We start from the raw sequence: 23,576 nt of genomic DNA, 5'->3' as shown, positions 1-23,576 counted from the left end.
CCGTGGTGGCTCCAGACTCCCAAACACAAGTGAAGGGATCCAGTAAACAAAGCTGCAGATGCATACATTTTCTGACCTGTCCTCAGAAGTCACATTAACTTACTTCTGCAGTACTCTATTGGTCGAACAGAAGTCCATCCAGACTTGAGGGGAGCGGACATAAATCCCTTCTCTTAATGAGAAGATGACAAAGTAGAAGAGCACGTTGAATAGCTATTGTGGTGACTATCTTAAAAAACATAATCAGCCAAGAAAGGGAGTAGATTTTGGAACCAGACTAAAACCAAGAGAGCAAGGTAGAAGCTGCAATGTCTTTCATGATCTGCCTTCAGATGTCACTCTCCATCATTTCTACAATAGCTTACTGGTTACAGAGGTCAAATTATTGACACTATTCAATGTGGGACGGTGTCATCCATGTGGGTACATACCAGGAGGTAAGAATCATTGGGGTCCATCTTGTAGGCTGGCTACCACATTGCCCTTTGGCCTATACGATTGAGTAAAACCTCTAGATTTTGAAGCCAAAAATGAAAGTTATCAATTTGGGGAAAGCAATTCGTATTCCTTAGCTTTTCCTGGAATCAATGACTACTTTGCCTACTCCCGTTTGCCAGGTTGTCTCTGCAACAGGGTTATCAATTCTACTTGAAAAGTGACATCGTGTCAGGCTATGGTTAGCTCTGAAGTCAGGCTGCCTGGGTTTGAGTTCTGTCTCTACTTAGGGTTGTGAGGATTAAATAATATAAGAAGTCTTTAGGACAGTACTTGGCACATAGCATGCGCTAGATTTTGCAAGCGATTATTTTGGATGGCTTCTACAGAATCTACATTTTCTGTCTCCTGAGAGGGAAAGTAATAGAGTCACACATTGGAATAAACATGGATGTTCACTTGTTTTTTGCTTCCATTGTTACCCTATCCCAAGATCACTTTTAGGCCCTCAGAACATTCGTGCAACCCACAACTTGTATATCCTTTTTGCAACTCCACACTACCCATCTCATGAATGCCACTTCATTGCGCTGGCTCTTCTCACCGCACTGCCTTTTTTTTTTTTTAAGTTTAATAAGATATAATTTGCATACAATAAAATTTACCCATCTTAGTATATAGATTAAGGAGTTTTGATGGATGTATACAGTTGTGTAATCACCACAATCAAGACATAAAACATTTCTGTCAACCTCAAAACTGCCCTTATGCCCCTTGGCAGTTAATCCCCTGCCCCCAACTCCATCCCACCCCGTAACCGTTAATTTGATTTCTATCCCTACAGTTTTGCCTTTTCCGGAATGTCTCATAAGTGGAGTCACACAATATGATTGTGTGCCTGACTTCTTTCATTTAGCATATGCTTTTGAGATTCGTCCGTGTTGGGCATGTCTCACTAATCCATTCCATGTTTCAGTAGTCTGATCCTTTTTATAGCTGAATAGTGTTCCATTGTATGAATGTACCACAATTTGTTTACCTATTCAGTAGCTGATGGAAATTTGAGTTATTTCCAGCTTTGGTTTATTATGAATAAAGCTGTTTTACACATTTATGTACAGATCTTTATATAAAAATGTGTTTTCATTTCTCTTGGGTAAAATACCTAGGAATGGGATTGCTGGATCATATGGTAAATTTGTTTTCATCTAAAAAACTACCAAACTGTTTCCCAAAGTGGCTGTAAGATTTTGCATTTCCACTAGCAATGTATGATGAGTCCTAATTTGAATCCAGCCTTCACTGCAACCTAAGTGAATACTGTATCTCCATTGACCCTTCCCATTCCCTAGAAAGATTACCATATTGGTCATAATGACACTCTATTTTAAAAAATTTTTTTTCAACGTTTATTTATTTTTGGGACAGAGAGAGACAGAGCATGAACAGAGGAGGGGCAGAGAGAGAGGGAGACACAGACTTGGAAACAGGCTCCAGGCTCTGAGCCATCAGCCCAGAGCCCGACGCGGGGCTCAAACTCACGGACCGCAAGATCGTGACCTGGCTGAAGTCGGACGCTTAACCGACTGCGCCACCCAGGCGCCCCGACACTCTATTTTTAAAATATGAAACTTATTTACTGAAGCATAGCATACTTCAGAAGAGGACACATCACATGTATATGACTTGATGAATTTTCACAAAGTAAACACATACATATAATCACCACCCAAATCAAGAAAGACTGCTACCAGCATCTTAGAAGCTCACCTCATGTGCCCATTCCTAGTACTCCCTCTCTTTCTTTTTTTAAAAAAAAAATTTTTTTTAACGTTTATTTATTTTTGAGACAGAGAGAGACAGAGCATGAATGGGGGAGGGTCAGAGAGAGGGAGACACAGAATCCGAAACAGGCTCCAGGCTCTGAGCTGTCAGCACAGAGCCGGACGTGGGGCTCCAACTCACAGACCATGAGATCATGACCTGAGCCGAAGTCGGCCGCCTAACCGACTGAGCCACCCAGGCGCTTCCTCCCTCTCTTTCTTAAAACTAACTACATACTATCCTGACTTTTAATAAAATGATTTTGCTCATTTTGAATCTAAGAAAAATGGATTGATACAGAATGTACTCATTTTTGTCTGGCTTCTTTGGCTATGCATTATGTTATTTATTTATTTTTTTTTTTAAAGTAGGCTCCACACCCAACGTGGGGATTGAACTCACAACCCAGAGACCAAGCGTTGCATGCTCCACTGACTGAGCCAGCCAGGCGTCCCACTATGTATTATGTTTGCATGAGTTCACCCACGTTGCTTACATAGCAGTAGGACATTTATTTTTGTGTTCTCTAATACTACTACAATTTATCTATCCTGTTGATGGACACTCAGGTTATTTCCAGGTGGGAATTAGTAAAAATAAATGCTCCTCTGGCCTTCTTCATAATAGCCTCAAACTGGAAACAGTCCATACGTCCATGAATAAGAGAATGGATGATCAAATTGTAGTATATTTGTATGATAAAATAGTACCCAGCAATAAAAAAGACCAAACAACTGATATATGCAATATCGTGGATAAGTCTCAAAAATCTTATGTTAATTGAAATAAGCCTAACACTAAACAATACATAAAATATGACTCCATCTCTACGAAGTCCAAGAATAGGGAAAACAAATCTGTAGTGATAAAAATTAGAAAGTTATTTCTGGGGATGAGGGAAATTCATTAGAAAGGAGCACAACTTGATAGAGTAATATGCACAAACCTGCAGTTTTTGATGTTTTTGTTTTTGTACAACTCTGACCCATTTGCTACATTCCTTCCCCCCCCCCCCCATAAAATATGTGATAGAAAGGAGCACAGCTCAAGGAAACTTCCCTGGATTATGAGAAAATATTCTATATCTTCATATGGGTGCTAGTTCCATGGATGCATACAAATGTCAAAATTCACTGATTTGAACACTTAACATCTGTACATGACATTGTATTGTATGTCAATTATAACTCAATAAAAATAAATCCATAAAAATGCTTAGTCCTAAAAAATGCTGTTATGAACATTCCTATACTTGGTTTTTGGAACACATAGGTATTCATATCTGTTGAGTATTTAGTTAGGGGTAGAATTGTTGTGTCATAGAATATGTATGAATCACAGCTCTGAACTTAATAGCTGTATAGCATTGAGCAAGTACCCAGAACCTCTAGAGAACAGCAGATTCCTTATCTGTTACCAAGGAGTTAATCTCACATTGATGGGTGCAAACCATGAGAATTGTTTTTGTCAATTAACAAAAGGACATAATGCAGAAAAATCACAGATTTTCAGAATATTTGCCATTTAAAAGATCAGTAAGAATGGAATATTCCACTCCTGCCTGGAGGATTTGAGTTACTTTGACACAGAGGAGCAGCCTCGATTTCCAACCCAGGTGCAGAGCTTCAGATAAGGGGTTTCCAGATACAACATTCCACATTTATCCTCACGTTGTAGTTTCCAAGGAAACAAGATCCCGAGTCCTCTTGTTAGCTCAGGCCTGATGATAATCCCCTTACATGTAGCCTGCTGTGCTTTGAGGCTATCAAAACACTGCTTCTTTTAAATTTTACCTACACTCCATCTTTCCCCCAAATCCTAGAATAACTCTATCTCCTCCTGTGCTAGGTGAGATGCCCCGTGATTTCTCTGGTGTGCAGTCTCCCTTGCAGCATTAAGTTGATAAGCCTAAGTTTGTCAGACCACAGGTGGTCTTTATCAGATAGGCTTTATCTTGGGGGTTACCGATAAGAATTGTAAAAGGTGTTCACATTGCCTGGATAGGTATTTAAAAAATGGTAGTTATTTTTTATTATTTATGTATAAATATAATAAATGTGCATTTGACATCTAGTATTTGCAAGACATAAATGTATTGCTTTGGCAGATAGCACACAATAGCACAAGACACAGATAGAAAACCACTTTTTATTGAGATGGAGAAAATACAGGCACCTGGGTGGCTCAATCAGTTGAGTGTCCAACTTCGGCTCAGGTCATGATGTCACAGTTTGTGAGCTTGAGCCCTGCACTGGACTGGCTGCTGTCAGTACAGAGCCCGCTTCTGATCCTCTGCCCCCGCCCCCTGCTCCTCCCCCCCTAGCACTCTCTCTCTCTCTCTCAAAAATAAAACATTAGAAAAACACAAACAAAAAAACAACAATAACAAAACCCTATGTCTTCAGTTCCTAGGATTAAAAATACCTTTACTGAAGTTCACCTTAGAGTCAAATGTAAATTAAAAATACTCAAGACTATTTTATAGGTAAAAAAGTACAATTGACATGATTTGCTATAAGATTTGACATATGGATCTAAGAAATGGTAGCGTTTTACTAACCAGAATCAGAGCCCCCAAATGTCATCTGTCCCTTTCTGTACAGAAAGAAATGCTCTTATAAATGCTGCACAGAAACAGCTTCGCTTACAAAATCTCTAAGGCTGAACGCAGGCTTATTCCCTCATTTGGGGTCTCCTCCCAAACAGGCAAACAGCTTCCTCTCTTTGACCTTTCCCAGACATTTCAAAATAGGCTGGGGTGGGGATGGGTGGAGAACTCAGGAAATAAACACCGCCAGTTCCCCCTTCACTTCTCCCTATCTTGATCTCTTCCCAAACCAAAATCCTACCGACGTCTGCCCATTTACAATAAGCTCACAAAATGCAGTCTTCTGTGGGAACATTGAGGTCATACATTCCAAATAACTTACAGAATGATTTTTAAAATTTGAGAGTCTAGTTCTCCCCAAAATCCTGGTTTGAGATACATAGTAAATTAAGAGGCTATTTGGGAAAGATTTAGATGGACAATGAGTTTAGGAATATGAGAATGCATTTTAGGGAAGAACCAACATGAGGATGGAGTTGTCTTAGTGTTTGGGTTTTGCAGTCAAATCTCAGAAAAGCAAATTGACTGCTGTGGTCTTAATTTTCTAAGTTTTGCAAAAGAAAAGAACTTACTTTGTCGAAATACTTTGCTTCTGAAACGCCCAGAGTCTAAGGGACCCCCAAAAACGAACCACCAGAGTCCAGAGTCAAAGCTAAGCAGCAAGGGTCATTTATTGCAGGTTCGAACCTGGACCTCCGCGCACTCGTTGCCGGTGACGACGAGAGGTCCTGAGAGAAGTTTTTACACCCCTTTTATAGACAGGTACAAACAAGTCATGGGGGAAATCAGGAATACACGGATGTGCCAAGCAACAATGATTGATCAGAAATACACGGATGTGCCAAGTCACAATGGTTGATCAAGAATATACGGTTGTGCCAGGCAACTATGATTGATCAGAAATACACGGATGTGCCAAGTAACAATGGTTGATCAGAAATACACAGTTGTGCCAGGCAACTATGATTGATCAGAAATACATGGGCGCGCCAAGCAATTGTACAGAAGCGGAACAAGCTGGTTAAGCTTGGTTAGGTTTCAGTTTTCCCGTAACTTAAGCTTTTAAGTTTTAATTTTCTCAGGCCTTTCACTTCGACATTAAAAAAAAAATTGTCTATTATTTATCCCGAAGGTAAAAATATAGTTAGAACATTGTCCCTTGCTATGATAGAGCTTATAAACAGCGAATTGCAGTGAAGATTCATACATAGTATGTTCTCAATAAAAAATATTATCATCGCTTTATTGTTTAGGTTAGAAGAGGGGTGGAGGAAGAAATAAAAGCCGTCTGTAAACCATAAAAGTGCTCCGCAAATACTATGAAAGCCCTAGAGGATGGAAGTAGAGTGAGGGATTTCAGGAGTTTGGTTACGGATCTGAGGGTCAAGGTTGTCGAATTCTCCCATATTTGGGCCTGAATTCTCAGACTAGGATGTTAGGGCTGAGATCATCGGTGCAATTTTATGCTAATCGAAAATTCTTGCCTCCTGTCACCGTGCTCTGGCGAGCAACAACACTGTCACACCAGCTCCTCCAATCCGAGCCCCAACCGTATGACGTCATCGCCCCGCCCCATTTCTCCAAAGCGGATGCGTCCTGTCTCTAAGCTACTGTCCCGGGCACCAGATCCAGCGCCGCCTGCGCAGTGGCCCGGGGCGGGACGGACGCATGCGCGCTGCGTGGAGGTGGGGCTAGTGCGCACGCAGCCCTAGCCCCCTCCCCCGCCCTTTCTCTTCTCGGTTTCCCCGTCTGGGTGCGGGTCCAGTCTGGTGGCTGCTTCCGGTAGGAAAGGGCTGCAGGGCGAGTCGGCCTCAGTTCCTCATCATGTCTTACGGTCCCTTAGACATGTATCGGACCCCGGGGTCCTCTGGGCCCCAGCTCCGGGACTTCAACAGCATCATCCAGACGTGCAGCGGCAACATCCAGCGGATCAGCCAAGCCAGTGAGCCGCGGTACAGGGCTGGGGGGCAGGGGCCGTCCCGGGGACAGGCCTGGGTGAGGGTGCCGGGACGCGGAGCCCGGCCGAGGCTACGGCCAAGGCCACACCTGAGGCCATCTCGGGCTCTCTCCTGTGGGGGCGGCGGGTTGCCATCCCCGAGTCTATCAGGCCCAGCCTCCCCGAGGGTCCCGAGCCCCAGCTGAAGCTTGAGTTTCTTCTCTGGTGTTCTCCTCTCACGGTCTTGGGGCCGAAACAGCAGTCCTGACAGCCCTAGGGTGGGAGGGGTGTGTGTGTCACCTCGGGAATAGTGAGTGAGTTGACTAGGCGCAGTGATCAGCCGAGTTTTTCCTGTCATCTGCCTTCCCCCCACCCACCTCTCTTTCCTCTTTGGCCAGTTTGGATCAGGAGTTGTTTACTGATGTAGATTTTAGGTTTACATTCCGCTCAGCTTCTTGCTCCTTGGAAATTAGCAGCTTTCAATTAAGGGAAGTGGAGAGGGCATGTGTTTGGGTGACTTAATACCCAGCTCTCCCTGTGATGAATTTGGAAATCAGATACAATAACTTGTATTTGAGGGACGAGGTGACTTCTGTTTTAATAAAGAGAATTCACCGAAAACATTTGGATTTACATGATTTTGTCTTTTGTAGCAAAAGATGTGCACGTATTTTTGGATTTCAAGCCGATGAAGTTTTTGCATTCCTTCCCTATTTAGCCGCTTTTTTGAACAAATCTCGTACACAGAGAAGCTCAGGGACTTGGCCACATTCACACAGCAAGTAAGACATGACAGAGTTAGTGGCGGATTTCAGAATGCCATTGCTTGTCTTAAAACCACCTCCCCATCATTAGGTTCTGAGTAGGACTGATTGAATTGATTGAGTCAAATACAGCCTGTTTCTTGTGCTTGAAAATCATCTCAGAACCTTATAAACAGGTCAGCAGCACAACTTGACTTGGAAAGAATCCTCATTTATTATTGTGTTTTTGTGAGCTTGGCTGTACTCTTTTAATAGGTAGAACTCAGCTGGTCCTGAATTATAATTACGTTCTATATAAAGAGGGGGGAAAGTTTCTGATGAAGAGTGTGAGACTGGGTGATATGGAAGTGGAAGGAAGAATAAATATGTGGCCTGTATGTTGTAGAAATTAAAAAAAAATTAATATGACCACTGGTTAGAAAGTATAGTATTTTGTGTTGTAATTCCTCCTTTTGTGAGGGAGCTGTAATACCAGTTAGGTCACAAGAGTCTACTTCAAGGCTGAAAGTTTATTGTTGAGGCTAAATGTAATCTTAATGTCTGAAATATTCATCCTATGTGGGTTTTTTTTTTGTTTGTTTTGTTTTGTTTTTTGAGTATTAGGCATGTGGTAAGTGTAGGAACTGGCATGGATTCTTTCAACAGGGAGCCTGTGGAGTTGTAACAACTGAAATACAAAGTTGCAAGTGATCAGTACTACAGAAGAGGTATATAATAACATTGTGCAGGTGTTCAGGGGAGAATGATACCATTTTCATTTGGGAGGAACCTGGGAAGGCATTATGGCATTTGAGCTAGGTCCAGAAAGTGGTGGGAAGGATTCGAATTTTAGACAGTAGAGAAGGGAATAAAATGCACACGGCATGCTGGTGGGAAAGTATGGGGTATACATAGGAAAGTAGAGTGATTTAATTTGGCTGCGGGAGTGGACTCCAGAAAGTAGTGGAGAATTGGGTTGGAAAAGTTAATTTGGGGCCCAAACCTGAAAGGCTTTAAGTGTTAAACTAAGGGGGCTTGGATTTAATTCTTTAGGAGTATATATATTGAATTGGAAGGGAGAGACTGGAATTAGAGACACCAATTAGGAGCTGTGAAAATGAAAAGGAAGGAAAGGATAGGCTTCTTTGGTAATAGACTTGACAGGATTTAGCTGTTGGTTGGGTGTTGGGCTCAAGGGATCATTGGAGTCAACTGTTCATAACATTAATAGGTTATTTTTGAGTACATACTGTGTGCCAGGCAATGCAAAAAGTGCTTTAAATGCATTATCTTTTTTTTTTTTTTTAACTACTCTGTGAAGTAGCTACCAATATTATTTCTTTGTATGGGTTAGGAAGCAGACTGAGAAAGTTTAAATAATTACCGAGCTAATAAATGGCAATACCTGAATTTGAAACCACATCTGTCTCTTATGACCAGTAATTAGCTTTTTTATAATTTTTAATTAATATTACAGTTTGTAGCAGCCCTTCAACTTACAAGTGACCCCCCCTTTTTTTTTTTAACTCTCCATAGGAAAGTGGGGAATACCTGAGGCCATAGAACTTTCTCATGTGGTGTCTAACCTCCCTTGCTAGATTGTTAGCTCCTTTGAAGAAGCATGGGGCATGACTTATTCATCTTTATATTTCTAGTACTTATCTCAGTCCCAAATATATGATAGATTCATACATGTACTGCTCAACAAATATTCTTTGAGCACCCTCTGTGCGCTGGGATTGGAGTGATGAACAAGACAGACAGAATTGCTGCCCTGAGAATGTGTGTGTACCTATGTGTGTATATATACGTATATAAATATCCAGTATTGATTAAATGCCATGAAGAAAATAGGGTAAGGGGATGGAGAATAGAGAGAGAAAGAGGGTGGGTGTTCTGTATTTTAGATCAGATGGTTAAGGAAGGGCTCTGTGAGGAGGTGATATTTGAATAGACACCTGAATGAAGTGAGGGAGAGAGCCATGTGAGTAGCTGGGGGAAGGCATTCTAGGCAGAGGTTATAGTAAGAGCAAAGACCTTAGTGTGTTCAAAGAAGAGCAAGGAAGCTAGTGTGGCTGGACTGCAGTTAAAGAAGGGGAGCATAGTAAGAAAAGAAGTCAGGGATGTAGCCAAACATCTTATCATGTAGGGTCTTGATGCTTTTTTTATTTTTTTTAATGTTTATTTATTTTTGACACAGAGAGAGAGACAGAGCATGAGCGGGGGAGGGGACAGAGAGAAAGAGGGAGACACAGAATCAGAAGCAGGCTCTAGGCTCTGTGCTGTCAGCACAGAGTCCGACGCGAGGCTTGAACTCACAGACCATGGGATCGTGACCTGAGCTGAAGTTGGACGCTCAACTGACTGAGCCACCCAGGCACCCCTAGGGTTTTGATGCTTAATAAATAGTATATTTAAAGTGAATGAGGTTTTTCTGCCATCTTTGAACTCTTACTGCCTCAGTTTCCTTGTACTGGGTGGTACCTACCACATCTTATGACCCTAGGCAGCGTGAGTTGGAATTCTTCCCTTAGGGTTGTTAGATGAGGAATGGGGAATTTGAAATTAGTAGGGTGACATTGCTTCTACCCTGTTATGAGGTTGGTGACTTTCCCTAAACCTCTCCCAGACATGGCAGACATACTAAGTATACACTCTCAAATTGAGCTCACAGACATATACCCATGTCCAGAGAGCCCTGCAAGCACTCTACCCATTGAAAATTTGAGAGAATAGCTATTCTTTTTTCTCAGCTGTCCAGCCACAGATGTAGGTTTGGAATTACTGAGCATATCAGCTGAAATATGGCAGGCCACCATGTGAGTTGATATAGATACAGCTAAGGCTGACTGCCTGGTACAACAAGGGTTGTTATCAGTATGTGTGGGGTACAGAAGAAATATACTTAACTCTGCCTATTATGGAGTGAAGGGTCTGGGCAAGTATTGCTGTGTCAGATATAGGAAAAGACCTAATAGCCTCCAAGTTAGCTTTGCTTCCAAGAGCAGCATTGCTGTTCTTTAATATTGCTTATTTATTGATAACAGTTTTTTTAACTAAAAATAAATAAATAAAAGGCAGTTGAATTTTTAAAACTGATTACTGTGAAATCCCATGGGTGGTCTTTCAAAGTTATTTTTGCATTTGCCATTTGCTTTTTATTTCATTGCCATCTCGTAAATCTTCATGATGTCAGCATGTGTATCGCAGAGCAAACTCTCAGTGTCTCTGTTTCCATTCTTTTTTTTTTTTATTTTTTATTAAAAAAAAATTTTTTTTTCAACGTTTATTTATTTTTTGGACAGAGAGAGACAGAGCATGAACGGGGTAGGGGCAGAGAGAGAGGGAGACACAGAATCGGAAACAGGCCCCAGGCTCTGAGCAGTCAGCACAGAGCCCGACGCGGGGCTCAAACTCACGGACCGCGAGATTGTGACCTGGCTGAAGTCGGACGCTTAACTGACTGCGCCACCCAGGCGCCCCTGTTTCCATTCTTATTCATCCTGATAATGTATCAGCAGTATGTCTAAAATCCTGGCTTGTTTTTTTAAGTATATTTACTTATTTTGAGAGAAAGAGAGACAGCGTGAGTGAGGGAGGGGCAGAGAGAGAGGGAGACAGAGGATCCCAAGCAAGCTCTGCACTGTCAGCGCAGAGCCCGATTCAGGTCTCAAACTCATGAACTGCAGGATCATGACTTGAGCCGAAATCACTGACCAAGCCAGCCAGGCGCCCCTAAAATCCTGTTTTGATTATACCACTCACCTCCTCAAGAGCCTGTGGTGGCTCTCTGTTGTCTGCTGCATCATATCTTAACTTTCTTTGTTTTCACTCTTTGTCATCATTTTTTTTTTTTAAGATTTTATATTTCAGCCATCTCTACACCCAAGGTGGAGCTTGAGCCTACCACCCCAAGATTAAGAGGCATTTGCTCTAGGGGCGCCCAGTTGGCTCAGTAGGTTAAGCGTCCAACTTTGGCTCAGGTCATGATCTCACAGTTCGTGAGTTCAAGCGCTGCATCAGGCTCTGTGCTGACAGCTCAGAGTCTGGAGCCTGCTTGGGCTTCTGTGTGTGTGTGTGTGTGTGTGTGTGTGTGTGTCTGTCTGTCTGTCTCTGCCCCTCCCTCACTCACGCTCTCTCTCTCCTTCAGAAATAAACATTAAAAAAATTTAAAAAGAAAAAAAAGAGTCATTTGCTCTACCGACTCAGTCTCTGTCATCTTAACCCAAATTAGCCATATTTTCTACTTATCTTCACTCTTTGCTATAAGCAGGTTATTTTTCTTAACATCCTTAAACACTGGTTTTTGCTTCAAGTTTTTGCACCTTCTGTTCCTCCTTTCTTTAATATCTTTCCCTACCTCACTATCTAAATTATACAAATCCTCTGAGTTGTGCTTAAATCCTACCCCTTGCAACTAAGCCTTCCTTTGCTTTTGAAAGAAAGTGAAGTCAGAAGGGGCATGAGCTTTCAGGTCAGCCCTTCGGTGACTGAGTCCTCGCCCCTCTGTGCACTGTTAACCTTGGGCAGCTTATTTCCCTTTTTTGTTGCAACCCCAGGTGTGAAATGAATAGAATTGTTAAAATGGGGCATTTGAAAGTAGAGTGCTTGGCACATAGTAGACATTCAGTAAATGGTGATATTATTGGTCGAATCTCCTGCCCCACTATGCTTTAGTAGCTAGGTGAGCAGTTTCAGGAGTCACACTGCCCGGGTTTGAATCCAAGATCTGCTTCTTACTTACCTGTGTAGACATACTGCTTTACCGCTCTATTTCTCAATTTCCTCATCTTTAAAGTAGAGTAAAAAATAATCTGCTTCATAGGGCTTTGAGACTTGAATGAGGTAATTATGAAAATTGCTTAAAACAGCACCTGCAACATAGTAAATGTTTAAGAAATGTTAACTATCCTTTTATGTTGTTGTTTTTCTTTAAATTTACAGGCACTTTTCTTTCACAGTTTAGCATTTATTTATATTCAGTATTCTTTAATTCGTGTTTTTTTGTTTGTTTTTTTTTTACCTTGTCATTCTAATTAGAGAGATTACTTTTAGTTTTCTGGGGATAGAGACAGCATGCATTGTATAGTTCTCTTTAGCTCCGGTGTCTGGCACAGCAATGGTTATGTCGTTGGCATTCAGTATGTACTTAATTGACGTTATCATTGCTGAGTATGTTGTTCTTGGTCTTGAGTCTGATAATAATAGCTATCCTTCATTGAGTTCTTTTCTGTGCCAGACACTGTTCTAAATTTAGCCCCGTATTATCTTATTTTATTCTCTCAAAAACTGTATGAGAGTTCTCTTGTTATTCCCATTTTTTAGGTGAGGAAACTGAGGCACAGAGGAGTGGAGTGTTCTGCTCAAGATAGGAAAGCTGAGTCGGGGCGCCTGGCTGGCTCCGTCAGTGGAGCATGTGACTCTCGATCTTGGCATCATGAGTTCAGGCTCCACGTTGGGCATAGAGCTAACTTAAAAAACAAAGAAAGAAAAGAAAAGATCATAACACTAAGGAGTAGTGGAGCCAGGAGTAACACATAGGCAGTCTTAATTCAGAGCCTGTGCTCTTAATTAACCATTACATATTTTGACCTTTGATATTTAGTGCTCATGTTCAGTTTGGTTTAGAGCTTTCCTATTGTAATAGAGTGGCTACTTTTTTTAAAGTCAGGTCATTTTCGTTGTATGAAAACAGAATATAAACCTAATTTTCAGAGTAACACACTGAGATGACTTTATTGTCTTAATCACCACATAGGCCTTCATTTTCCCATTTGGTGTAAATAATGTTTTTTCTTTGAATTTATATTTGTTTTTTTTAATATACTATGACAGTAGTTGCTTTGATATGACTAGACCTTGGTTTGGATTTAGGTTCATTCGGAGATTCAGATTCTGCTTAAAACTGATATCAGCTGAAAGTACATAAAGAGTGTTCAGTATAGAGTAGTTTGCAGTGTGGATATCAACTGTGATGTATAATAAGTTGATTTGTTTTGTAGTCTTCATAAAAGTTTTAGCCAGGACATGCTTTTAAAAATAGGATATCGGTGATGGAACTTGAGGTCTAGTTTTAAAAATAACAAAATTGCTTACACAGAACTGAAGGACTTGTCTTTCCATTTGGCCTAGTCATCTGGTTTCCAGGATTATGCAGCATTTCATAGAGGATTCTTTTCATCCAAAAGGTTGTAGCAAATCAGTCTAAGGTAAAACTTTTATTTACTAGAATGCTTAGAAAAAGGGTTTTCTCATTAGTCAAGATGACCAGAAAACCCTTTTAGATTCAACCCATTTAATAAAAATCTTTCCAAAAATATCACTTTACTTTTTGATATTTTATGTACACTCCAGTGAAAATAACTATATATGTGAACATTCTATTCCTTTTTGTGCCTTAAGCTCATTAAGGGGTGAAATTCTTCAATGGAAACTAGATGGCTCATTGAGTCATTATTTGTGTTTTAATGTTTATTTATTTATTTTTGAGAGAGAGAGAGAGAGAGAGAGAGAGAGAGAGAGAGAGAGAATTCCAAGCAGGCTCCCCAAAGCCGAGAGCCTGACCCAGGGCTCGAACTCACAAACTGAGATCATGACCTGAGCCGAAACCAAGAGTCAGATGCTCAACTGACTGAGCCACCCTGTCGCCCCTCATTGAGTCATTAGTTTTTAGTAACCCCCTGGTGTTGGTGGTTATGGAGGGCAGTATACAAAAAATTCTGTTTCTTTGGATTCTAGTAAAGTAAGACACTACTCCCCTTATGATTTGAGTTTTGGGGTATCTGATACCTGAGTCTTGCTGGAAACTTTTAGGAAAATGCTTTAATATTCAGGAATTTAGAAAGAATTGATGGAGGCATAGATTGATTTTGGTGCTTAGCTAGCAAATGGCCTTATAAGTCCCCCTCTCCTGCACTTTCATAACCCTCCCCCAACAAATTCAGGTAACCTCAACAAACAAGAGAAGTCAGGAGAATCTAGATGAAAAAGTTCTCAGCTGAGAATACACAAAGAACAACTGATTTTAATTGATTTTCCCCCCATGTGCTAGAAAATTCCCACTGCTCTCTAGGGTATTTAATAAAGCTTAAAAAAATTTTTTTTTACATTTACTTATTTTTTTTAAAATTTTTTTTTTCAACGTTTATTTATTTTTGGGACACAGAGAGACAGAGCATGAACGGGGGAGGGGCAGAGAGAGAGGGAGACACAGAATCGGAAACAGGCTCCAGGCTCCGAGCCATCAGCCTGACGCGGGGCTCGAACTCCCGGACCGCGAGATCGTGACCTGGCTGAAGTCCGACGCTTAACCGACTGCGCCACCCAGGTGCCCCTACATTTACTTATTTTTGAGAAACAGAGTGAGACAAAGCATGAGCGGGGGAGGGGCAGAGAGCAAAGGAGACACAGAATCTGAAGCAGGCTCCAGGCTCTGAGCAAGTGGTCAGCACAGAGCCTGATGCAGGGCTCGAACCCACGAACTGGGAGATCATGACCTGAGCCGAAGTCGGGCGGTCAACCGACTGAGCCACCCAGGCGCCCCTATTTAATAAAGTTTTTAAAGTTTATTTTATTTTTTAGTGATCACTGCACCTAACGTGGTGCTCTAACTCACGACCCTGAGATCAAGAGTTGCATGCTTGTCTGACTGAGCCAGCCAGGTGCCCTGGGTATTTAATAAGTTTTGATAGATGATTAATAACTTGATACTTTGACATATCTCTAGTGTCTCTAAGGAGAGTGCTCCACTTTATAAAGACAGTCAATGATAGGAGCTCTGTTTCCTTGAACTTTTTAAAGATCTACCGTAACGTGTCATCATATATTCAACCAACTATTTTCTGGAGGGGGGAGTGTGTGGGGTGTGTGTGTGTGCGCGCGTGTGTGCGCGCGCGCGTGGTTACACAAATACAAAAATGAGTAGAATGTGGTCCCTGCCCTCCAGAGGCACAAACTCAGTCCAGTCTCATCTGTACACACGTGGAACCTCTCTAAACCAAACTCTGGCTTGCCAAAAACACTCCTTGGTTACATAGCATCGTTCTGGGACTATGCTTATTCGTATTGTTGAATTTTAGCATTGAGGAGTGATGGGAATACTCAGAGATCATTTCATCCTCACATAGTTGTAAATATTTTATGAGGAGGGGCGCCCAGGTGGCTCTGTTGGTTAAGTGACTGACTCTTGGTTTCGGCTCAGGTCAAGATCTCACAGTTCTTGGGTTTGAGCCCCACATCAGACTGTGCTGACAGCACACAGCCTGCTTGGATTCTCTATCTCTCCCTCTCTCTGTGCCTCCCCCACTAATGCTGTCTCTCTCAAAATAAATAAACTTAAAAAAAAAGGGGGGGGGTGCCTGGGTGGCTCAGTTGATTAAGCATCTGACTTCAGCTCTGGTCATGGTTCGTGAGTTTGAGCCCTGTGTCGGGCTCTGTGCTGACAGCTCAGAGCCTGGAGCCTCCTTCAGATTCTGTCTCCCTCTCTGTCTGCCCCTCCCCCACTCACACACACTCTCTCTCTCTCTCTCTCTCTCTCTCTCTCTCTCTCTCTCTCTCTCAAAAATAAATACTACAAAATGTTTAAAGAAAAAAGAAAGAAAAAACGAGATTTTATAATGAGAAAACACTTCACCCCCACAACTAGTATTATAACGATAGTTAGTACTCAATATATGCAAGTTAAACCTGAATGCCACAGACATTTGGTGAAAAGAAACCCAACTACATGAAATGAACTTGGTTGGTGCCATACATCTAGTTAGTGGTCAAATCTGGCTTAGAGGTCAGGTCTCAATTATTCCTCGCTCATGTTCATTCATAGCTTTTGTCTTAAATAAAGTGTCATGATATAAAAGGGAGGTTAACTCAGTCAACAATGACTTATGTACCCACTGGGTGCCTGGCACTCTGCTGGACTCCGGTGAGTACACAGGAGTGTTCCCAAAGGTGGGAGGGAGTTGGGAAGAGAACAGGTTAGAGCAAGGGCATCAGCCTACCTGGAGCAGAGAGCTGTTCAGTTGGGGAGTTATCAGATAAGCAGGGTGGGGCTAAGTGGAACACTGGAATTGAGACCTGCCCTGTGTTACTTCATTCTGTTTCCATTTAGCGTCAGCCTTTTGAGAAAACATAATGTGGCACGAAGAATATAGCCGTTGGAATTTGCCCTGGGCTTGAGTTCTGGTTATTATGATACTCCGTGGCTTCCCATTTCATTACAAGCTGAAGTCCTTGCTCTAGTTTACAAGGCCCTATATGATCTGGCCTCTGCCTCTTTGTCCACTTTTCCTCTCTCTTGCTTGCTCTATTTAGTTAGCCACAATGGTCTCCTCACTGTTCCTCCTTCACAGGAAGCACTCTTGCCTTGGGACTTTGCCTTAATACTCTCTTTGTTAGAAAGCTTCTCCCCCATATATTTGGATAACTTGATCTTTCACTTCCTTTAGATCTCTTCTCTGTGTCACCTTCTCAGAGAGGTTTTCTCTAACCACCCTATGTAAAACGAGCACTCTCTCCTTGCCCTGTCTTTCCAGCCCTTACCTGAATTTATTTTTCTTTATAGTACTTATCACCACCAGATATATACTTATTGTCTCTTTAAAGTGTTAGCTTCTCTTTCTAAAAAATGTTTATTTATTTTGAGAGAGATCGAGAGCGAGCTTGGGGGAAAGGCAGAGAGAGAGAGACAGACAGAGAGACAGAGAGACAGAGAGACAGAAAGGGAGAGAGAGAAATCCCAAGCAGGCTCACGCTATCAGCACAGAGCCTGATGTGGGGCTTGATCTCACAAACAGTGAGATCGTGACCTGAGCCAAAATTAAGAGTTGGAGGCTTAACAGACTGAGCCACCCAGGTGCTCCTAAAATGTTACCTTCTTGAGAGCAGATTCTTCTAGAGCATAGGACAGTGTAAAGTAGGTATCCTGAATGAATGGAGAGACGGATGGATGGATGAATAAATCAGTGTTGTTGTGCTTGTGAGCCTCAGTGAGCCCATCTATAATATTGAGAGCATAATGCTTATTCAAAGGGTTTTTGGAATCAAATAAGATAATGCTTATCAAGTGTAAAGGAAAAATACTCCTGTGTTTCCTCCACTTTAAATACTTCTGACATCAGATGTGTGGGTTTTCCATACACCAGACAATTCTGAGATTCTTCAAACACCAGTTGGATTTCCTACAATTTAACTCAATTCTGACACTTCTACCTGGAGTTAATATCAGATCCCACAGGTTAAGGACTGGGTCCCATGTGACTATCCCTTTTCAGATATCAGTTACAAGTTCGGTTGTCACATGTGCTTCTGACCAGTGGGCTGTAAAATCAGAGGTTCCCATGAGTCCCTCCTTGAGTTTGATTAATTTGTTAGAGCACCTCACATAATTCAGGAAAACATTTGCTTACTAGATTACCAGTGTATTATAAGAGAGCATAATTCGGGAACAGCCAGGTAGAAGAGATGCCCATTCAAGGAAGGGGCTTGGACACCCTCTGACACCGTCTGTGTATCTTCAGCTGTTGACCAACCCAGAAGTTCATCAAGTATACTTGAAGAGTTTTTATAGAGCTTAATCTGTAGTGCCTATCACCCTCCCACCCCCCATTTCCCTAAAGTCTGTGGGTGGGGCTGAAAGTTCTAACCTTCTAATCACTTGGTCATTCTTCTGACTAGCCCCACCCAGCGTAAGGCTATCTAACTTTAAGTCACCCCAGGAGCATAAACTCAGTGTGCTCAGAAGGGGGCCTTTATGAATAACAAAAGACACTCCCATTGTGCACAAAATTCCAAGGGTTTTAGGTGCTTTGTGCCAGGATCTGGGGACAAAGACCCAATATATTTTCTATTATATCACATCAAGTACTTAACCAATTGTCTGGCACAGAAGAAATGCTCAATTAATGCTAATGCCCTCTTATAAATTATTTATATGGATAGCCAGTTGATAGCTCTAGTGGTATCCTAATTCCTATTTGACTGAGATAAGGGGAAATTCCATATGTTAGTGATGAAAAATTTTATCTTGTAGGATGCTGTCTTAGCAAAATTATGGTGTTTACATTTTCCTGTGGAACCATTAAGCTAAAAGGAACCCTCATTTAATAGAATAAATATATTTTATGAAGTTGGTCAAAAGGCACAATTTTAATCACTTGAACACTATATTTGTTATAAAATTGGAGTTACGTTTTTGCTAAAAAAAAAAAACAAAAAACAGTCCCAAAATAAGATAAAATCATAATTTGAAGTGCTACAAGTTTATATATTCTTGACTTTGGAATTTTTTGTTTTATAACACGTATGATACAGCGATTTTGGCTAGAGAGAAGTAACTTGTACATATTGCTAAGGATGAGTTTGTTCAGTTTCTACTTGGGAGTAGAGTCACCCAACAATCAGATTTGGCTTAATCATTGTTTCTAATCAGACTTGGAAGCTATTAGTTTATCAGTGTTTTTGTAAGGTAACTGGTACTTAATAAACCTCAGCTTGCATTTTTACTATTCTTGGTGACCAAATTAGGGGCACGATTAAGACCTAGCCCCACTATCAACAATAGCCAAAGTATGGAAAGAGCCCAAATGTCCATCGATGGATGAATGGATAAAGAAGATGTGGTATATATATACAATGGAGTATTGCTCGGCAATCAAAAAAGAATGAAATCTTGCCGTTGGCAACTATGTGGATGGAACTGGAGGGTATTATGCTAAGTGAAATTAGTCAGAGAAAGACAAATATCATATGACTTCACTCATATGAGGACTTTAAGAGACAAAACAAATGAACATAAGGGAAGGGAAACAAAAATAATATAAAAACATGGAGGGGGACAAAACAGAAGAGACTCATAAATATGGAGAACAAACTGAGGGTTACTGGAGGGGTTGCAGGAGGGGGGATGGGCTAAATGGGTAAGGGGCACTAAGGAATCTACTCCTGAAATCGTTGTTGCACTATATGCTAACTAAGATTGTAAATTTTAAAAAATAAAAAATAAAATGAAAAAAAAAAAGACCAAACCCCAAATTTTGTTATTTTAAGGAGCACCCTATCATGAGAAAACAGTAATTTTTTAAATTTTTAAATTCTTCTGTCTTCTAATCTTTTTTATTTTTTATTTAAAAAAAAATTTTTTTTTTCCAACGTTTATTTATTTTTGGGACAGAGAGAGACAGAGCATGAACAGGGGAGGGGCAGAGAGAGAAGGAGACACAGAATCGGAAACAGGCTCCAGGCTCTGAGCCATCAGCCCAGAGCCTGACGCGGGGCTCGAACTCACGGACCGCGAGATCGTGACCTGGCTGAAGTCGGACGCTTAACCGACTGCGCCACCCAGGCGCCCCAAAAATAAATAAATGTTTAAAAAAAAAAATTAAAAAAAAAATATACTTCCTCCTCATCTTCCACTAAGCCAGTCATTTAGCAGTCTGATATCTCACAAGTGAAACTTTGGCATTAATACTGAGAGAATAGGAAAGCCCCTCACAAAGGAAACTGTGTTTTGGTTGGAGGAGTCATACCTATTGTGTTATATTATCTCTTAAAGTTCTGGTGAAACTTGAATATAACCACGATTCCTCTGGTAAAAGAATACACTGTTATTATGTTCTATACCCCAGCAACTTGGAATAGAAGATAATGAATGCTCTTAAGCAAGCAAGCAAGCAAGGGGCGCCTGGGTGGCTCAGTCGGTTAGGCGTCCAACTTCGGCTCAGGTCATGATCTCACAGTTTGTGGTTTCGAGCCCAGTGTTGGGCTCTGTGCTGACAGCTCAGAGCCTGGAGCCTACTTCAGATTCTGTCTCCCTCTCTCTCTGCCTCTCCCCCCGACTTGTGCTCTGTGTGTGTGTCTCTCTCTCAAAAATAAACATTAAAAGAAAAAAACAACAAGCAAGCAAACAACAGAAAATAAATAAAACAAAATCCCAATCTCTTCAAGCGAATGAATGAATGAATCTATTTTCTTTATCCTCCCTGCCAACCAGCAAAAGAACAGAGAGCAGGATAAAAAGGAAATCAAAGGGTCAACTACACTTCAAAAAAACCCACAAAACCCAAAAATATTTAGAATAAGAAAAAAAGAAAAGAAATCAGCGCTCTACTTCTGTTACACAAATCAGTAAGGTATACGGGGCCATTCACATTCCCAGGCAGGCTGGTGTTAGAGTCTTTCTTCTTATTGATAGATGATCACTTCCTCTGGACCTCTGCTTTCGTAGTCCAGGGTTAGAGGCCTAAATATCTAGAATTTAAACATGAGCTAGTGTTAGCAAAATATCTAGGAAAAGATAGAGAACATTATGTGAACAAAAACACATATTTGACTATAAGACAACATAGGTAAAAGAACATAGGCCTTAGAGTTTGATGTACCTGTGAGTGAATTTTTTGCCTTAACACTTATTGTGTATCTTGACATAATTAACTTCTGTAAATTTAACTGATATAACTTTTCTAAATGTATTTCCTCATCTGCAAAATGAAGATATATCTACTTCGGATTGTTGCTATGAAAATTAATAAAATAACGCCCACAAAGCTCCTGATATAGTGCCTGGCACATAGAGGTGCTCAGTTGATAGTAATTTATTATTGATAACAAATGTACATTGTCTTTCCCAAAATGTTTGCTATAGAAAAATTATTGTTTTATGAATTTAAATTTTCATTGTTAGGAGTTGATATTTGGTATTAAGGCCCCTTCCAAAGGTATTGAAATATTAAACCAGCACCATGGGAAATCTAGAAAATTTTGGAAGTTCTTTGAGAATGATGAACGAAACTGCCACCCCCTACTTGGTGACATAGTTACTCTATAGGAGAAAGGTGAACCTCGGTTAGTTTCAGAAGGGAATGTATATGCCAAAGTTTTGATCACAGCATGCTTTTTGTTAGTTGCATGAACTTATTCAGGATGTGGAGAGAGACCAGCGATCTAAGAAGTAGGGTGCTCATGATGAATGTATTTTTCTTTTAAATAAATCTTTTTCCCCCTTTCCCTAGCTGCTCAGATAAAGAATTTGATGAGCCAACTAGGAACTAAGCAGGACTCAAGCAAACTACAGGAAAATCTGTGAGTAGCTTCCTAACGAGGTTGGGTTTGGTGAGGGCCCTCTAGGATGCACTTACTGTCCTTGCTGCATAGCAGCTCACTTAGGTTTCAGGCCTATGGAGTCAGAATGACAGGCAGTGGGACATGAAGTAATAGTTGGATCTAGAAGAGGGGCACCAAAATATATTCATGGTTTGTGATCTCCATTGCCTTTCAAAATCCTTGAACTCCGATTCTTTCTTCCTTGGGCAGTTTAGGAATTTGAGGAAGTAGAGAAGGGAACTCCTACCACTGTTAAACTATATTCTGCCTAAATGAGCCTCCTTGTTGGCACAGGACTCCTGATGATCTGCAGAGGTCAGCTAGTCTAGTGGGATTTCCAACCATAAACACTAGAAAAATGTATTCCGAATGACCGGAGGGGCGTCTGAGGGAGAGGAGAATGGACTGGTAGTAGGGATTCATGAATCTTTTTATTACATCCTCCTTGACCCCATTTCTGCTTTCGGAAGTTTTATTCTTCATCTTTAAGATATATTGAAGGATATTCTGTGTTTCCTGTCCTTGATGGTGTGAATTGAGAGACTGACTTACTACTCTGAGCTTTTTCTAGGGAGATGTGAAAAATCTTTGTGTTGGTCATGTGTTAGTCATGTCTGGGAGGTTCAGGCCCTTAATTGACTGCCTCTTGTTTTGACTCCCTTGTCTTTTAATCTTGGAGGCCCCTTTGCAGTGAAAAAACACTAACGATTAGTAGTGTGGTTTCTTTGTCCTCCCTTAAAACCTTTGTAGAAATGGCGAGAGAGTAGAGGAAACCATGACTAAAAGGAGCTCTTTTAGGGTTTCCACTACTTTCCAATCCCACTTAATATAATGTATATTCTTTCCTCTTTAATTTCCCTTCTCTTATACTCCGTATGTGTTTTTACACAGTACAGGGCTTCTTTGTTTTGGAGGGAAGAGCCAGAAAGTCAAGCATGAAGGACAGTAGGGAGCCAAGTTTAAAGCTGAAAAAGCACCAGCTTTAAGCAAGAACGTGGGTGTAGATCTTTGGAGGTTGTTCCCTAGGGTGGATACTGTGCTTTTAGTGCATATTTCCTCCAACCCCCAGTGTCTGGATTTTGTCTCCAGTCAGTGGCCTGTGACAGGCAGCAGCTGTGCAGAACTGCCGGGCAGTTCAACGTAAGTTTTGTGAGAACTCAGTGTGTTCCAACTATTCGAGTTAGGTGTGGGGGCAGCTGCTCTTAAATTTCTATCAGAACTGCTGATAGGCTTTTCTTGTCTCCGTGAGGAGTTAAAATACCTGATCCGCAGGTTTCACTGAGGCAGGTTCTTTCTACTGAGTAACATGGTTTTGACTGAGTCGTATTTGTGGAATTTTGTGTGTGTGGGGGGACCTGGGCCTCTGGGAACCCATTCCTTCAAGTACTGTTTCATTCCCTGCATCGCAAGGCACTGTGAGCACAAGCTGGCACAAAGTGTGACAGCTCTTGAGCGGTGGGAATACCCTGAATCATGTCTTTTCTCTCTCAGGCAGCAGTTACAGCACTCCACAAATCAGCTTGCCAAGGAAACAAATGAGTTACTGAAGGAGTTAGGGGCCTTGCCTCTTCCCTTATCTGCTTCGGAACAGGTAGGTATTTTCTGGGGTGTATATGTGTGTATGTTTGTTTAATAGGAAAGGAGTTCATGAGAGAGAAAAAGTTTTCCAGACAAACAAAAATTAAAGGAGTTTGTGACCACTAAACCAGCCCTGCAAGAAATTTTAAGGGGGACCTTCTGAGGGGAGAAAAGATGAAAATATATATACATATATATAAATACCAAAAGCAACAAAAGATTAGAAAGGACCAGAGAACACCACCAGAAACTCCAACTCTACAAGCATCATAATGGCAATAAATTCATATCTTTCAGTACTCACTCTAAATGTCAATGGACTCAATGCTCCAATCAAAAGACATAGGGTAACAGAATG

The 23,576-nt window shown here is 41.2% G+C and overlaps 1 protein-coding gene across 3 annotated transcripts in view; it reads left to right on the top strand.

Annotated features, from left to right (window-relative positions):
• The first annotated feature begins 6,577 nt into the window (after nucleotides 1–6,577).
• STX12 (syntaxin 12) overlaps nucleotides 6,578–23,576 on the top strand; it is a 42,973-nt gene continuing 25,974 nt past the window's right edge. For 2 of the 3 annotated variants that reach the window (XR_007154959.1, XR_007154958.1), the window contains exons 1-3: nucleotides 6,578–6,809; nucleotides 21,550–21,619; nucleotides 23,132–23,231. Coding sequence is in view for 1 of the 3 variants with exons in the window: in XM_047872107.1 (XP_047728063.1) it covers nucleotides 6,692–6,809; nucleotides 21,550–21,619; nucleotides 23,132–23,231 (288 nt within the window). In the remaining 2 variants the exon portion in view is untranslated. The remainder of the gene's footprint in view (nucleotides 6,810–21,549; nucleotides 21,620–23,131; nucleotides 23,232–23,576) is intronic. The other variant, XM_047872107.1, reaches the window with a different exon arrangement.

The sequence above is a fragment of the Prionailurus viverrinus genome, chromosome C1, assembly GCF_022837055.1.
Source record: "Prionailurus viverrinus isolate Anna chromosome C1, UM_Priviv_1.0, whole genome shotgun sequence".
Lineage (NCBI taxonomy): Eukaryota > Metazoa > Chordata > Mammalia > Carnivora > Felidae > Prionailurus > Prionailurus viverrinus.
This window is presented reverse-complemented; position numbering and strand designations above follow the sequence as displayed.